The sequence below is a fragment of the Stegastes partitus genome, unplaced genomic scaffold (assembly GCF_000690725.1).
Source record: "Stegastes partitus isolate 25-593 unplaced genomic scaffold, Stegastes_partitus-1.0.2 Scaffold1537, whole genome shotgun sequence".
Classification (NCBI taxonomy): domain Eukaryota; kingdom Metazoa; phylum Chordata; class Actinopteri; family Pomacentridae; genus Stegastes; species Stegastes partitus.
In genome coordinates, this window is record NW_007579268.1 from 1 (window position 1) to 18,295 (window position 18,295).

Below are 18,295 nucleotides of genomic sequence, written 5' to 3' on the forward strand. Positions count from 1 at the left end.
TGGACTCTGTACCTGCAATGCTTCTCTGTGCTTGCATCCGATGGGGCCACGTCAGTCTGGCGGTCAGGCTCTCCTCCTCCTCCTCACCGTCGGGACACGGCGGCGGGTCTCCTCCCATCACCAGGCCGAGTGGCACCGCCCCGACCCACTGCTTGGACCGAACACACTGCAGGCAGTCCATGATCCAGCGGGCGTCCCTCCACACCACATCTAAGCGCTACAGAAAGAAATTTTTTAAAAAAACAACAAAATTCAATTAGTAAAAACTCTAAAACAGCTCAATTACAAAAGTCCTGATAGCGATTTGTCTCCACTTTAATAAATGACAGTGAAGGCCAGCTGCAAATGAAAGCCTCCTACTTATATCCCTCATTAAATGCAAATTAATCACAGAAGAAGAGACGTAGAAACAGAACCAGCGCTTCAAAGCTCTGAGATGTGACTGAGATGTGAATTTTGCAGCAGCAGAAGCCAACAGACGTCAGTACGTTGCACCATCTCGTATGTTTCACAAGTTCTCCTTTGAAGTATTTCGCCCTCTTTTTTTTTCTTGTTGTTGCTGTTTTCGTGAGCTTACCTGGGACAGCTCGGTGATGTGGTTGAGCCGCTCGCGGGCCTCCTGCACCTCCTTGGTGTCCAGCGCCTCCCGCAGAGCCTGCTGGGCCAGGTGAGTGTCCAGCTCTAGCCGGACCCAGGCCTGGCAATACTTGGAGAGGAAATCCCGCTCGTACGTCCAGAAGTGAACTAATTGACGAGCCAGAATTGAGAGAAAAGACAAATCGCTGCATCAAAGCGAAGCGAGAAAAAAAAACCCCTCACATCTCGTTAGCGTCCTGCATCAGGCCTTCAACATGGGCCGAAGTAAAAAAGATGGCTTTAAAATAGAATCAAAACAAATCCTAAAGTCTGGATAAAGAAGAGGATCAAAGCACTAATTGGATAAAGAAAAACAACAAAAAAAAGCGACTCATCTCCAGCAGATCAAACGATCCGGGACTGTACCTTCGCCTGCTTTATGCATATTGCATTTTCCAACCCAACTGGCAACTGAAATCCATTTTTTTTCTGGGTTATTTTTTGGGGTTATTTAAAATTCTTTCCTTCATTTCCTTTGAAACGAGACACAGTTATTGATCTTAATGAGATGTACGCCACATCAAAGGATTCCCGTCACCTCTTTCCTACGTGATACAACCGTACAGCGATGTTCCTTAAGGAGACAAAGGGTTCCAGATGTTTCGATGAACACTGAGGTACACGCCAGTCCTACTTAGATGGACAGCAGCCAATTAGGAACTCACTCAAGGAAAGTCTGGTTGTATTTCTTGTGCTACCAACACCTGTAGCTTATTAATAAAGTAGGACACAGACAGTAAACTTCTGTATTTAAAAGTTTTAAGAAACTAAACTTGGCCAGGCCACAGTTTTCAATTTGTTATTCTTTAGCAGCTCTTGGCCGTGTGCTTTAGATCATTATCATGCAGGAATATTCCTCTTCTGCCAAGCTTCTGCAGACTTGAAATCATTCTGTCAGCCAGTATATTTTGGTAAATCCACAGGCATTCATCAGTGCCGTCTATAAATGACATCTTCCAGCACCTCTTTGTTTCATGTGTGCAGCAACGTGTCATTACAATCCCGCCTCCGTTCTCCACCGTCAGGACTTCGCTGTAGCCGTCCTGGTCAGGTTCTTACCCCCATCTGAGCTGAACACATTCATCTTGGTCTCCTCCGACCAAAGAAGGCGCTGCTAATATTCATTTCATGCATTTTAGCAGTTTCATCCTGCAGTTTTGTGCCTATCGTGCAAGCAAAGGTTGTTTTCTTTTTGTGGGCCGTCTGTCCCGTCATTTTAGAAGTACGGCCACCGCAGCTCTGATCAGTGGAACTATGGCTCATTCTACACCTCCACTGATTTCTAGTGAGTCACTGGGCTTCCTGTATGCTTTTCCGTCTACGTGGAGCCATGATGCAGACATGCACGAAGCTCTGGTGTCATTTTATAACCACGTTCATGCAGTTAGACTGACTGGAAATCACAGGTGGACTACTATTTGAGTGATCACAGCTGCATTGAGTTTCTACTTTTTATATGAGGAAATACTCAGCCGTGTACTCATTTCTGTTGCATACTGTGTGCTTGCTTCACCTAGCTTCTCTTTTGTGGGACTGATCCAGAGTAATTAGAGCTCTCCAATTACCCAGCTCAAAGATCTGCAGAGGCATGGTGAGTCCAGGCTCCTTGGTCCCAACCAGAGGCCAGTAACTGGAGCTGAAGTCCTCGCTGGGAGGCAGCAGAAGCAGCATGGACAGCTTTTCTCCAAACTGCAGCAGCTCCCGGGTGTACACGCCGTACTGATAGGCCTGCCAGAGACACAGCAGAAAAAATACGTCCTCATGTAATCAAATGTGAAACCCTGTGAAAAAGGCTCTAAGTGGAAATTAATTCCACTCCACCTGGATCACCTCAGCAGTGATCCTAACAGAGTCTTTCCATTCAAATGTGTAACACGGTTCAAAAGGAGAATCTCTAAGCACGGCGTTTACCCTGTAGAGGGGGATGTTGAGCTTCGTCAGGAGATGTGTCACCGCCGCTCTCAGAGACCTGACGAACTCCACCAGACCGCTGCTCTCCATCAAACTCTCGTCCTCGCCGCTCAACAGGTTCTGAACGCTGCCATTGGATGCTGTGTAAACATGACTCTGGAGCCACGCCCACTCCTCTCTGTCAGAACATCGTACGATTAATAAGGACGGGCGCTACTCCGAAAACAACTCGAGATGCAAAAACATATCTTTGCACGTTGAAGCCTATTAGCTGCTTGGTGGGTTGCTTCCTCTAAGATGACACGGTACTGATTTGGGCGACCACATGGTGATCTCATCAAGCACACAACATCACACGGTCCAACTGCGTTACCTCGACACGTGGGCGTTGTGCCGGACCCGTGTGTGGCACAGTAGGTTGGGTAGTCTCTGAGGCACCAGAACTCTGATCTGTTCCACTGAGCTGCACAGTTTCAGGATGCCCACGTACAGACCCGGCTGGGCCCACTGGATGCTGTGCCTGTGGAAGGACTGCTTCTCCTGCAGAACACAGACAAACGGGTTCATGCTGCATGTTAACAGGGCGCATGCCTTTTTATTTCCTGTCAGCTGTTTCGGTTCGGGCTCGCTAAATTAATCTGAATGCATTTTTTGGTGGCACACGAGATAAAATCACGGCTCAGAACATTTTGTTGCTGCTGCTTGGGAATGTCTGTGATTCTCTGTTTGTCTCTCTTTCAAACACACTCAGGTTCACCTTGAGCTGCTCATAGAGCATGTCCATGGCAGTGGGCTCCGGCAGCAGAGGAGTTCTGCTGCGGTTCTTTTCCAGGCGGGCCAGAGGCATCCAGTGGAGCGGGGGGTCAGGAGGGCTGGAGAGCAGACGAGGAAAAATTAAATGCAAGCACCAGTGAAACAGTTGGATTGATTCATATAACCAGCCTGATAACCAATTAGGTTGTTATCTCCCTTGAGCAGAAGAAATTCTGATTTGGCTGATTGAAAAAAAAAAAAAAAGTCTCGCAGACTGATTGATTCAATGTGGTTCATTTTTGGAAACGTTTCATTATGAGTCAGTGGGATGTGACTGGAAGCAGCTGACTGATGAGTTGGAGACCTGCCTTGCAAACAGAAGACAGACGTTACAGCCTTCACGAGAAAAAAGAAAAAAAAGGCTGACAGGGATTAACAGAATATAACATAAGACTCCTTCTCACCTGGGAGGGTTTGGAAATTCCTTCAGAGTCACCAGCAGCACGTTGCCCTGCCTGTCTTTGAGTGGTTCGTAGTACACTTGACCCAGGTCCTCTGTTCCCAGAGAAGACTGACAGCAGAGAAACAGAAACATGAGGCTGAATAAAAATGAGGATATTAAGGATTAATGCGGCGAAACACCGCAGGTACAGGTATGTAGTCCGCAAGCCCAGGAAAAAATTAGAAAAGAAGGAGGAGGAAGAGATGTAAAGAGGTCATTAAAATAGCAATTAACCCATTTTGACGTATCTTATCTTAAGAGTAAGCTGCTTAACTTCCTACCTGCAGCTGGGAAACGGCTCTTAAAATGTTGTGTCTGTTCTGGAGGAGGGAGGAGGGCGACGAGTGAGCGGAGGAGAGGGCCTGCTGGAGCCAGGGCACCTGCTGCCATGCACAGGAGAGCTGCAGGAAAAAAGACAGTCAGCGGTAGAGAAAACAGCCTCCATCAGAAACAACGGGCCGTAATAAACGTCACGTGTGTGTTGACTGTGTTCCAGATAAAGATCATCTACTGCAGATAAAACTAAACTGCATTCTCAGTTACACTTTGAGGTTTTCTGCTGGATTATGCTTGTTGGTGACGGAGAGTAAATAAGTTCCAAATCAACATATGTATGCTTTACTGTCCTTCCTTTTTAGCCAATCAATCACATATTAAATGGGGTCGCATATTGCACTATTTTCCTAAACCTAACCCATCAGTTTTAGTGGCTAAAGTGAAAACTGAAAATAAACAATGAGTAAAAGACTTAAAGCTGGAGTAGGCAGTGGTTTCTGGGTAAAAATAATCAATGCCAACCTTTCAGTGTTTTTGCAATTTAAGAAAATCTTGCCTGTGACGGGAGATTTTTTGTTTACAGGAATTTGCACTGATCAAGTGAGATACTACAAATCACAACAAGTCTGGTGCTGGTTTGACGGCTCAGAGAGAGGATCCCGGCTTAACCCACTAATGAATCTTGACTTTTATCTTAAAGTGAATGCTTGTGGGGTGACAGTGGAGAGGGAACAGCTGCAGGAAGAGGGCTATATAATGTCATATTCTATGTGCTTTTATTTATTTTTTGCGTTTCTTGTTTGTCACAGTCTTGCCATTCAGGGAGAAAACACGTCTTTCAACACATAGACATGAATGCAGTTCAGTCGAATAGGAGGCACCTTGGCAAACCAAAGGAAGTCGTGGGTGATGGAGGTGGAGCAGCACTGGATCTCCACCAGTGGGATCTGATCTTCAGCTGTGAGCAGGATGTTCTCCTTGTGGTAGAACACGGTGGCCAAATACACGCCCCTGATGAGAACGTTAGAAATGAAGAGAAAACACAGAGTCAGAAACAATAGAATAGTTTACTCTGGATCTCTATGACAGACACAGACTGCTTTCACTTTCAAAATTCAACATGGAGTCAATACAAGCATCTTTTTTGAAATTGCAAAATGGATTTTTTGGGGGTGTTTTTTTTTTGGTCATCTTTTTGTTTTTTTAAATCACCAGAGACAGAAGCTGTAAAAACCAAAAGAATTGTCTATGGAAAACCTTTCTGACACGCCTTGAACTAAGTGTGATGAAAGAAAATTCACCAAATTCATCAAAATCACTTTTATTCTACAGGTCTCATACAAACATTAACCTAAATTCTGTACTCCTAACCGTGAAGAAATTAGTGACTCTGGTGGGAAAACGGTCCTGTGACTAAAATTCTGGGATTTCTGGGCTGAACTGCAGGCTGTGTATGCACAGAGCAGAGGCAGTAATCTATAGGGTGTAGTATTGGTAACACTCGTGAGGACTTCTCTCATTTTTTTGTAAGATAAACAATCAAAGAAATTCTCTTTATGATTTATGGCTTTCAGCTTTGCTATACTGCACAGAACAATTGTCTCTACTTCTAGCCATGGTTGTTCCATTTCCACAGAGTTGCAGGACTTTATATTGCAGAGAAAAACAGTGAGTTTTGTGACAAAAGCAAAAAAAAACAACTTCAGATTGAATTGAACTGCAAATAGCCGTTATGTAAATGATGTTTATTCTTCTGTTCTGTGTTCAACTACTACCTAAATACACAGTTAGGGTTCGTTTTCATGCATGGCCACCCTTTCCTATTTAGGAGCTGTCCTGTTCATTCTTTCTTAGCCGCTGGTTCTGGTGAGTGCTGTACAGTCGGTGCTTGCAGCAGGTAGAAGCCTGTATCAATCACCCGCCACTGGCCACAGTCCACTGATTCCACCTCATTGTCCTGTCGAGGGTTTTCTTCCCTAATCTCGCGGCTGCAGCAGCTCTAATGTGACTACTGTTCTTTTCAATAAGTGTAACAGATAAGAGTTTGGACTTGTACTTTGTAGTCTGCACTGCTGTAATCGCATCACATTAAATCCGTTACTCCTGACACCCCCGAGGCGCAGTGGGACAGGTAAGACAGATGGAGCGCTACCTCTGTAGGAGACGAACAAACTTGGTGGCGGACTGGAACAGTTGTTTGATGCCTCGAGACACTGACAGACGCTTGCTGGGGCTCTGGGGCTTAGAGTTCTCTGTGGAAAGAGGGGGAGAGGAGGATCAAACCGGGTGAAAATCACTTCATCTGCCAAAATACGTTCAAGGTGCACGCACGAGGTATTCGATTGGTTGAAGACGGCGAAGTAGTTTTCTTCGTATCGAACAGAATTGACATGTACGGCGCAAAATGGTGCGAGGGAGGAATAAAATTGGAGCGTATCAAGTTTTTATACAACATTAGAACTAATCTGATCTTTTTTATGACTTTTAACATGTAATAAAACAGAAAATAGGGTATAAACTTACTAATATAAAGTATTGAAAACAGTTCTATCCCACTGGAGCACCATCTGCTTGATTAATTTATATGTATTTGTGATTTAGATAATACATGCTGGCGTGGGTCAAAACACAAGAAGACCTGATAGAAAAAGGAGGGAAAACACTCTAATACTTATTTAAATAATAGGTTTGATTCAGAGTTTCTTTCAGTTATATTTTCTACTGTTAATGCCCCCACATTTTTAAACCTATTTATTATTTTTGCATATATAGTTTGTCTCTTTTTTTTTAGCCTAATGCAACGAAATTTCATTCTGCCGTGCACCGTGTAAATCTGCAACGACAAATAAAGGAAGTCTAAATTCATTCTTACTGCATAATGAGTCAAAAATATTTCATTCAAGTTATTATTATATTATTTTTTTTGTATTAATTTCACCACTATAATGTAGCATACCCATTTATGGGCAAACATATGCTTACTCAACAGGAGCAGCACATGCATTTGCAGCATTCATCCATTAGTTAGAACCTGCCTATAGCTGCTTTATTCTGTGGAATCTATCATTGCCGACACAGGCAGGGTCCATAAAACAACCATACATGCTCACACCTGATGTCAGGCTAGGATCACCAATTAACATGCATGTGGGAGTAAAAAACCAGGAGAAAACCCATGCAGGCACATGGCGGACGTGTAAAAAACACACAGAAAGGCCCTCATAGGTTCTACCCAAGAACAGCACTAAACTCTGCACCACCGTCCTGCATCACATCTGCAGCGACTGTAAGAAAATACATCACCAAACACCCGGTGTTACCGATGCAGTATCCTCTATAATGTGACTCCTTGGCGTCTTCCAGCAGCTTCCTCACGAGGCCCTCGTGGTTTCTGAACTGGGACTTCACGCCGATGCACTCTCTCCAGCCTGCTCGGGGTGAAAGAGAGAAGCAGGTCGTCACTTTCATTTCTATGCAATCAGGAAAAATCATTCAGACACCAAGAACTAATTTGCAGGCGAGTCATGAGTCTTTTTTTTTTTTCCATTTTGGTGATTAGGAAGCCAGAGCGCTTGCACGAGCGACCATCTGTGCACTGTGACTCTGAAAGTTTCGGTGTTGACTCATTCTGAGTCACTATAACGGTCTCGTTTTAATTCAGACATGAATTTTAAGCTAAACTGTGTTATCCAGTATTGTTCATATCACCACTATCCTGACTTACGTATTTCTATTTTTGCTGCAAAAAAACTAAATGATGTTTAAGCTCAAAGCAGCAAAAGGAGACAAGGTTCCATTTATCCACCAGCCATGAGTGATTCCACTTATTTCATATCAAGCCTGATGTCAGCCAAGTAATTTCATTACAGTTGGACAGAGAGACAAAGGATGGAGCCCTTTTCAAAGCACTTTGTCCACATTCATCACAGCTTTGCAGTTCGGTGTACTCACTGGAGGGGGCAGCGCTGACTGGAGTGGAGCACTGAGGCGGGCCCCATCCCTTCACATTGTAGGCGCTCACTCTCACAAAGTAATGCACTCCCTGTGTTTGGACAAGCACCAGACCGCCAAATTATCACCATGCATTAACCTTATGAATCATCCATTGCAAGACAAAGAAATCACATAGCGCTCTCATTATTAATTCATCTGCTCGAGTACGGCTGCTGATAAGTGCTCTCGTATGGGAAGCGGCTCGGTGCAGCAGATGATGCTGGAGCAATAAATACAGTCGGCGTCGGGGCTGTAGAGCTGCTGCATGTGTGTATTATTATGTGTCGCTGAGCCGCTACACGTCTGGGTTTTCTATATCTATATCTATGTATGTGCTTGCAGCTGATATGTGTGGATGCGTGCGGCGCGTGACTTACTGCTGTCAGTCCCTTGATGATATAGGAGGGGCTCTTGGTCTCGGTAACTTGTGCTGAGCCAAGGATGCGTTTGAAGCTGGCCGAGGTGCTCCACTCCACTGTGAGCACAAAACAATCCCAGTGACACATTTAGTCCCTGTCTTTTCTCAAAAAAAAAGCCCCATAAGGTGGAACTAAGGATCCGAGTGTTTACAGTTTGGGGAACTTGCTGCACCTGGATCTAATCCATTCTTGGCTGTGAAGTTTGACATTTATGCATCTGTGAAGCTAAGCAGCAAAAACGGAGCCTGAACTAGACACACAAAGACGAGGCTTTTACAACCCGCCAGCTTAAATGAATAATTCCTTCAGTTATTGATCAAACCTCTGTCAAATCTTTACCCTACATCTCCCTGAGCCATTTATCTATCCGTCCATCCATAATACATCAAATTCTTCTCATCGTATTCACCACCTACCTCTGTAGCGGGTGATGAGCCCCGTGGTGTTACCTTCTGGCTCTTTGATCACCACAAACAGAGTCGACGTGCTGGTTACCAGGATGGACACATGACTGGGAGGGCTGGGGAGCTCTGGGTGAGACATTTAAAAGACAAATTGAGGGTAAAAATGAGCACGAGTTGGTTTTATTTTTTTGAGAGTATTACAACAAAGACAGAGAATAAGAGTGCTGAAGTGAACGGTGTACTGCATGACTTGATTGTTAAACAAATTTGACCTGAATGCAGTTAAAGAAGCAAAACACACAGACAAGAATCTGATCACTTTAACCAACCAGATGCTGCTTAAATGTTCTTCTCATGAAGCTTTGTGTTGTTTCAAGACACTGTGGGAGATGTTCACTATAACCACAGCTGACACCCTGACCATGTTACACCCCTCTGAACACGTCTCACATGCCCCCAGAATGTCTGCACACAACAGTCCCTCCACCGCCTCTATGGTCCACACGGGTCTGTAGCTTTAAATCCAACCGAGCTGCTGCTGTCCACACCCTGTTTCAGAGAAGGGCTGCAGGCACGTCTCTGTGACAAGCTGCTTTAACATTTAATAACTGACCGACCAGAATTAAAACGACAGATATCAGCGGCATCGTTTTGAGTAGCTGCTGCTGCACTCTGATAAGTCAGGATTCTAAATGTCTATGAAGTCACTCGGACCAGTCAGAACGACACTCTGAGACATCCGCAATTCAGTTTTCACACGTTAGGTTTCAGTATGACTCGTCCAAATCGTCGATGCCGCTCATATCCGCTGGATTACCGGCCCATCGAGGCGTTTGAACGACGTTAGCAGAACTAATGATGGCTGCCGTGGGAGATAAGATTAATAGAAAATGCTGCGAAACAGGAAGAGATTATCAGCAAGAAGTTTGTGGAGAGCTTTCTTTCTTTCTTTCTTTCTTTCTTTCTTTCTTCATCAGAGACTTGTGGTTGAAATTAACCAGAGGTTTGGCCTCGGGCTGCTCTGACGCGGCGGTAAAACTGCCCATCATGTGCAGTTGCAGCGTTATAATGTTTGAAAAGCAGAAGCTCCTGACGTAACTCCAGATATCTGCAGCGCCATTTAAAACTGCAAGTGAGGATATCTGTAATTACATTCTGACCGATATCTATAACGTCATTCTGTCTGGTTCAAATTTAATTCGAGATATCTTGAAAGGGACGATGCAGATACGTTGGATGGAAACTAAAGATATCTTGAACTACAATTGTGGCAAGTCAGAATTAAAGTGTAGATATTTGAAACTGGAAATAGAACTAGTCAAATGGATGGTAACAGGCATTTGTCCTGAGAGAATGACGATATCTGAAATGTTCTCTTTGAGCGGGAAGAATCGCAGAGATCCACTCTAAGTATTAAATGTTAAAATGGCTTGATATGCACCTCTGTCTGCATCTACTCTGCATCTACTCTGCAGAGAAGAGCCCAGGGGAAGAGGAGGAGACTCGCTTTCTGATCCACGGAGAAGGGAAGGGAATGAAGGGATGTGTGTTTTCTCTTATTCTAGATGCACTGGGGACATGCAATTATGTTCAAAAACAATGCAGAAGTGGATTTTTGCATAACTCCTTCGGCACGAGCCCAGAGTTTCAGTTTTGTGATCAGATTTGAATGTTGTTCAGCCTCTTGACTCCAGCCGAAGGGGTTTTAGAGCTTCTCCAGCCTAAGCTGTGACCTGAGTGAACAGATTACTGTAAGTCACTGGCCTCAGACAAGAAAAAAAAACACCTACGTTTGAAAGAGAAAGCTTAGTTTCACCGCACAGGAGACGACGAGCTGGTGCCTGATTGCTCTTACAATAACACCGTGGTCATAAAAGCAGAGAACTGGGAGTGCTTGAAACAGAAATGAAATAAGAGCTAAGGGGGAAACATCTATAAAGAGCAATCACAATAAGTACAGAGGGGACATCGGAGCACGATTCTGGAAAAAAAACAACACTAATGGAGAGGAAGAAGGCAAGACTCCAACAGGTCGATGCAAGAATGGAAATGCAGCGACGCAGGCTGCACCGACGCCTTGAGGACATCCCAGGTGTGGATTTTTACTCAGGTATCTACCAGCAGCGAGGTTCGATACAGGCAGCCACTGGAAGGGAGTGAATTTGGGAAGCCCGATGACGAGGCAGTCTGCTGAATTCTGGATGAGTTGAACGTGGCTGGAGGGAGACTTTAAAGAAGCCAGTTAGGAGTTACAAGAGGGCAGAATGGAAATCAGTAAAACTCCAGCAAGACGGTGGGCTGAATGCTTGATCACTGCGGTCCGGTCATCGGTGATGGAGAGGAGGACTGGAGGCGGGGAAAAGGACCTATCTCGCTCCAACAGAGTCTGAAGATAACAAAAGTACAGGATTTCTAATAGCGAGGAAGCAATCACGCGACCACCAACCTGTTTTCTGGAAGTTCTCTCTCATGCGGCAGTACAGCTGCAGCCTGAGCCTCCACAGGCGGATGTGTCTCTGGACGTCAGCCTGAGCCTGAGGTCCTGCTCCCGCCTTCCTCACCAGCTCCGTCTTCCTCTCCTCCACCCGTTTACCTGCCAGCGCCACCAGAGAGTCCAGCTTCAGCGCCCACTCGGCCGGCCGGCACACTGAGAGGCGACGCGGTATTTTAAAACCCACACACTTCCATTGAATCATTTCTGATGTTTTAAATCACAAGACTTACAAACGGGGTTATGCCTGGCTCCCGCCTTCGTCAGCACATGCAGCAGAGGGGAGTTGTGGGTAAGGGCGGCCACGTCCAGCGGGACCAGGCCCTGCTCGCTGACCCTGTTCACCCCTTTCTCCCTCTCCCTCTCCCAGTCCTTCTCTTTCTTCTCTCCTCTCTCCCAGATGCTTCCTCCTGCTCCTCCTCCACAGCTCATCTGCTCTCTGGACAGCAGGCTCTGTACGGCCAGAGTGTCCTCATTCTCCACCGCCTCCCACAGGGTCTTGTACTGATGGGGAGCCGGAGAAAGGGTGCGGGGGTCCACGGGAGGAGTGTGATGGAAGGGAGAGGGTTTGTAAAGAAAGACAGATTTATTTCACAAGGTTGCGGCGGAGGCAGAGGAAGCGGATGAGATAGTAACACAGGAAGCATTAATCACATCATAAATGAGGATGATTGGTTCATACGTTAACCTCCTGAGACCAGAAAAGGAGAAGATTTATGGAGAAATTCGAAGTTAAGAAGCGTAACACTAACACTGTATTTTGTCGTGGGCGGTGTTTGTCTTTGCTCTCTGCGTGTTTACACGAGAAGAGAATTTTGCAAATAAACAAATAAAAGAATTCCCTCTCTGGGACCCTCATCTCCTTCTATAAAAGTTATATTTAGAGTTTTTTCCACAAAAACAATCTCATTAAAAAATACCACTGACGCATCTCTACGTCGTTGATGCGCAGATCTACGTCTTTCCCTCCACTCATGCCTCCTTAAGGCGCTGCAGCTCGAGCACACCAGCTCGCCCGTGACTCTACTCAAACGCTGTGAAACTGCTCGAGTCGTGATGTCGGAGTAATTCGGCCATGCATGTTCAAAACAGAAGCATTCTGGAGAAGAATAACGATACTAATATCAACATATTCTCAGGATTCTTGTAAATAATATTATTCTTATTTAAATTTAACTGTAATTCTTCACTCCACAATATGTTTTGCGTCTGTTTTGCACTACTACAGTTATTTATTTTTTAGCTATTTCTATATTTTCATCTTGCATATGTACCTTACTCTATATTTATTGTTGCACCAACTCACCAGAACAAATTCCTCGTATTGTGTAAACTAAATCTGTTTCTGTTTCTGATTCGCAGTCGGTTTGTTCCTATTAAAACCCTGCAGGTCTGAGTCTCTGTTTGTGAGACTGTGATGGTGAGCTGCAGTCTGAAGGTGGAAGTGTTCAGGCCCGGCGCTGCTGCTTATTTTCCCTCATAATGTGTCTCCTGGCGTATAAAAGCAGCCGGTCGTTAAACTCGCCAACTTCAAATGGACGCTGAAAATTATCGGCTTCGCATTTTTTAATGCAACATATTTATGTCAGCGGTTGTTAAGATCATAAATATCACTCCTAAACGCGCTCACACAGAAGCACTCCAACTCAGCAAATAACCCGGTGCAAATTAGACAGGACCAGCAAATATAGTTGATGGACTGTATCTGCACCGTGCACGGCAGGAGGATGCTCTTTACAGCGTTTCACTTTCACTACACCTGAGGCAGTAAAACCACCAGGCGGCTGAACTGGAGCTGCATTAAGCTGCTAAAAGATTATTTCTAACTGACCAGAAGGATCAAGTGGGTCAAACTAGCGCCCCTATAATCAATGACCTGCTGTATCAACCAATGACAGCTGCCAATCAACACAAAATGAACAAATTACAACAAACTTCTCCATATAAATGCATGTTTAGCATGTACTGTGATGCAGTTTAGTCTATCAAACAAAAAGTGAATGCCAAAGGATAAGGTTAAAACCTGAATCCAATTTCTACTTATCCCTGTTTTTAAAAGTACCATGAACTTAAAAAATAAATGTTAGACTAACTTCTTGTCTCCTGTCCACCAAAGGAAACACTGACTGAAAGTGATCTATGCGGATTCATTTATATCTAAATAAAACGATTTTTAGTAGTGATGCACGATATATCAGCGACCACATCGGTATCGGTCCGATGAACAAATTTAGCCAAAATTTACATTTACATACATTTACACGTCTACATTTGATGTTGCTGCTTTTTCACAGATGTTTTTACTTAAATGTTCCTGAACTTGAACGTTAAATATTTTAAAATATGTATAAATATGTTTTACTTTTGTTACGTAATAAAGACGACTATGTGGTTTAATTTGGGATTCTTTTGAATAGTTTTCACGTTCTCTGTCTCTGCTTATTATACTCATTTTTCAGTGTGAACAAAAATTGAATATCGACATCGGTAATATCGGTTATCAGCGATATCAGAAATCTTAAAATCGGTATCGTGCATCACAAATTTGTAGTTTTAAAAACACTTCAGACTAACACTGTTTAATATTTATTCCTCTTTCTCGATCTAAATGTGGTTATCAAGCTGAGTCATTCTGACACTTCCTGTTGTGAAGGACAACAAAAGCAGGCCTGTCTCACTAAAATGACGACGTTTCTAAAGGAAAGGTGTGCATTAGTTTGTGATATCACAAGTACAAGGCTTTCCTTCCACGTCACAAGAACAAAAAATTTCAAAATGTAGATGAGAATTAGTTGTAGGAAAGTCATTTTGGGGGAAAAGCAGTCGAGATATAATTGCAAAGGAGGTTTTACCATTATTGGCTATGTGCAAATAAAAAAGCACATGAGAGACACATAAACGAAGTATCTGGTCTCAGGAGTCGGTGAATAGTGTCAAGGAGAGAGGTCATGATTTCAATGATAATGACATGTCAGATCTAAAAAAAGAGAACTGAATATCTCACAGCATCTGCAGACTTGCTGAGGTGTTTCGGTGCGTCTATTTCGGCAGCGACAGACGATTCTCCGCCCCTCAGTCTCACCGACAGGTTTCTGTAGATGCGTTTGGGCGAGACGGGACCCAGAGAGCGCCGGCGCTGGGGTGGGTTCCTCATGGATACAGACATGACAGAGACAGGACAGGAGAGGAGAAGAGAAGAGAGAAGGTCTGAAGAGGGCAGAGCAGAAGAAGATATAACCGAAGAAAAGGAGGAAATAGTAGGAGGTGTGACAGATTGGTTAAGCAATGGAAAGAAAGATCAGCGACCCCGACGTGAGAGCCGCAGAGATTCGCAGAAAGCAAAGGTTAATAGAAATCTGGTTCGGAGCGCAGTGGCGATTAAAGTGAGAAATACAAAGAGAGAAATAAAAACAGAAAATAAAGTCAGGATCACACAAATTTACCTGCAGTAAAAGACAATTTTCTGCTGACTTGAAGGATGAGCACAGGCTGAGCAAAGCAGCGCTGCTGTGTGGGCGGATAAATGGGTAAAAGTTGCCATGCCTGTACAGAGCAGATGAAAATGCCTTGAAGCATTTATTTTTGTGCCTCTTACTATTCTCCCTTTTGTTCTTCTTTCACCTACGATTATGTGACACGGGTTTTATTCGCTCTGAATGGAGTCTTCCAGCGCACAAAGCTGAAGACCCATCGATCTAATTAAAGAATGAAAGGCGTGTAGAAGAGCCAAGACTCCTTCCTGTTAATCAATTTGAATCTCCTCATATCATCAGCGCGAAGATGGAAATCCATCACCGCTACAGTAATGATGGTTCATTATCAGTTCCATTGCCTTTTCATCATTACAGTCAGTCAGAAAATCTGTCTTACAGCTTTTATTTTCAACACTTGGGCAGAATGTAGCCTGGCATAGCTTCTTTTTTCTTCCCCCCCATCCTCTTCAGTCAGCAAGTCTCTTTCATTCACCACTGTCTTTCTTTCCTCTCTTTTCACAGCCCCACAGTTTGGAGTGACTTTTTTTTTTTATGTCGCTTTGATTTACGTCATGCCCGAAGCATTCAGATATGAAGAGCATCTTTGTAAATTGGGGATACTCAGACTCTATCATCTCTCTCTTGTCACTACTTTCCCATCTAAACAAAAAGCCTCACATTTCTGTGGTTTTATTTTCCTCCCCCCATCTCCCGATCAAGTTAGTGTGCTGAACAGTGCACTGTCTTTGTGGTGAAAGCAAATACTCCCCCGGCTGGTGTGAGCCGAGGACAGAATATGAGGGCTCTGGCCAAGAGGACGCCACATCACCGGCGTACCTGCCACCTCGCCGGGTGACTCACGGGCTCGCACAGTACCTGCACTGTCTATACGTGTGGATACCTGAGCATAGGGGCTATGCCAGCCAGTGTTATTGGTACAGTTTTCCCCTGTTTGTTTGTTATGTGGAAAGTGCTGACCAAAAAGGTTGAGATAGGAAATAAGCCTGAGTGTTTGCCTTTTTTCGAGGAGGCCTGAAGATAAGACAAGGCAAAACAAACTGCAGTCAACAGCATCAATAGCAGTTATGTGAGCAGGGTAAAAGAAACCCTATACTGATCCATCTGCTGACACGCTTTACAGACTCATTGTGGTTTGTTGCTGCATGTCGGTATCTCAGATTTTTTTTTTTAATCTTACTTCTGTGCTGTGGCTGACGTACTGACAGCAGAGTCTGTGGCATATTCTAAAATAGTCTTTCCGTTAGTCAGTCTGCTAAACGCTGTGGGTTCTGAAGTTCAGCGGTGCATGCAGGTATCTTGTGTGTTCTGATCTCCCATGAACTAGTGGTGCACTTTCATTCGTATGAGCAAAAGCGTGGAGGTCGTCACGACAACCTTTGTGACTGCAATCACGCATCTCAAAGATTATGTAGGAAGTCAAGCTGCGACGGGTAAAATCAGAATCAACGTATACGTCCGTGTATACAACAGAAGTGAGGACACACCTGTGGAAAAACACCTCAAATGATTCAAAACTGTAATCTTAATTCTAAGGTGAACAGCAGAGTAGTTCCTCTCATGTACGATCAAAAAAAAATACTTCATACAGACGACACTAAAAATCCAAAACCCAAAGTAGAAACGCAACCAGAACGATCCTGGACGTCTTGCATGTCTGCATCGTGACTCCACACCTGACTGCAAGATTTACAAAGACGTAGAAGATTGATGATCAACTACAAATGAGTGGGAACACAGCTGCTGCAGCAGTAATCAGGAGGTATAGATCGAGTCACAGTACCACTAATCAGGGCTGCGGTTGTTGTTGTTGTCCTGAAGTGACATCATGGACGGCGTGCTACTGGCATAATCTAGCTCTGAAACACAGATGGTGGAGGGAACATCAATGAAAATCTGACTTTATGCGACAGCTCAGACGGTGATAAGGACATTGCATAACGTCCAAGAAGAAAACCTTTGCTTTGCTGTTCAATACAAAAACCACAAGCTTTGCTAAAGAACACTGGGAATACTGGGAGCACATTCTTTAGCCAGATTAGACCGATGACGTCAGATAACGTCCAGCATGTTCGATGTAAACCTGGCCAGGACTGAAGCAGTGGATGCACAGTCCTGACAGTGAAGCACAAAGGTGAGAGTGCGACGATAAGAGGCTACTTGAGGGCAAACGGTGCTGATGACAAGTTATAGATGGCACCATGACGGCCGGAGGATATTCCAAAATACTGGCTGACTGGATGACTCCCAGTCGGCAAAAGCTTGGCAGAAGAGAAACATTCCAGCGCGATAATGATCCGAAGCACGCTGCCAAATTCACACAAGAGTTTCTAAATAAGACCAACATGAAAACGGTGACCTGGGCAAGCACGCCACATGACTTCAGTCATATTTGGGACATTTTAAAGACAAAACAACACGACTCAACCCAGCAAAGAGCAGCTGGAAAAAATAGTCTGAGGAACATCTCGCCTGATTGTTTTGTTTTTTACCATCAACATCCTCCAAGCTGGAGTCGGTCCAGAATAACAGTGGACAAGTGAAACACTGAAGAAATAAGTTTTCAATCTCAGCAATGAAAAGTGCATTGACCTGAGATGATTTCCACATCTTGTAAATCTAAACAGTTAGTTTTGAAAATTTCACAAACAGTTTGCTGTTCAACTGAGAGGTAAAACAATGCTGACATTTAAGTGACACTGCACCCACTCCTGTCCTGTCAGTTTCTAAACTGAACCAACAACAGCTGCAATGAGTGTTTTCAAAGTTTATGAAGCTTAACCTGAGTCAAGTTTTATAAAAGTTCCTGCAAGTCAAAAAGGTAACGTAGTGCAATAGTACAGTAATCAAGTTTAAGACATAATACATTAACGCCACGTGGAAAAAATAAATGAATAAATATCACAAAACAAGCCAGGAGCACTGAGGTCCACAGACGCACTGAGGTCCACAGACGCACCATGGAGCAGCAGAAGTGTTGAACCTCTTACCGTCGGTAGATATTTTCACTTTAATCCTCCGTTTTTCTCCGACACTGGAACGCTGCTTTAACATTTTCTTTTCATAATTGACAGCTCGTCGCTCTGGTATAATCCATGGTGCCGGTTTTAGACACTTGTCACCTCTGAGGGCAAAGCGCACCTGAACGCAACGCCCGGGTGACCGAGCGACGCTTGTGTGACGCACGGAGCCGCGTCCTCGTCCCGCCCTCTTCCTCCTTCATCCCACGCACTTTAACGACCAAAGTTTTCTTAACAGCCCCCAGAGCCATTTTCCTCTTCCACAGAGCGTGTTTTGGCTTCATTATTTATTTATTTACTTTAGAATAATGGAGCTCAATAAAAAGACAGAACTTTTTAACAGGGTAGATCAGTCTTTTTCAAATGATTTCTTGGTGTTTAGAGATATTTAGAGATTAT

General features: G+C 44.2%; 1 protein-coding gene across 1 annotated transcript; it reads right to left on the reverse strand.

Moving 5' to 3' along the window:
* Window positions 1–7: 7 nt before the first annotated feature.
* LOC103371174 (ankyrin repeat and fibronectin type-III domain-containing protein 1) lies at window positions 8–18,039 on the reverse strand (the record flags this gene model as incomplete). The annotated part of the gene is made up of 18 exons (XM_008300411.1): window positions 17,867–18,039; window positions 14,390–14,741; window positions 11,619–11,889; window positions 11,341–11,541; window positions 8,907–9,020; window positions 8,449–8,546; window positions 8,030–8,120; window positions 7,399–7,506; window positions 6,231–6,330; window positions 4,960–5,089; window positions 4,084–4,203; window positions 3,765–3,871; window positions 3,305–3,419; window positions 2,921–3,087; window positions 2,548–2,725; window positions 2,202–2,364; window positions 578–744; window positions 8–217 (listed from the first exon to the last, which is right to left on the reverse strand). Coding segments are annotated over exons 2-18 (2,502 nt in total), but the record flags the coding sequence as incomplete, so codon positions are not given.
* Window positions 18,040–18,295: the final 256 nt, after the last annotated feature.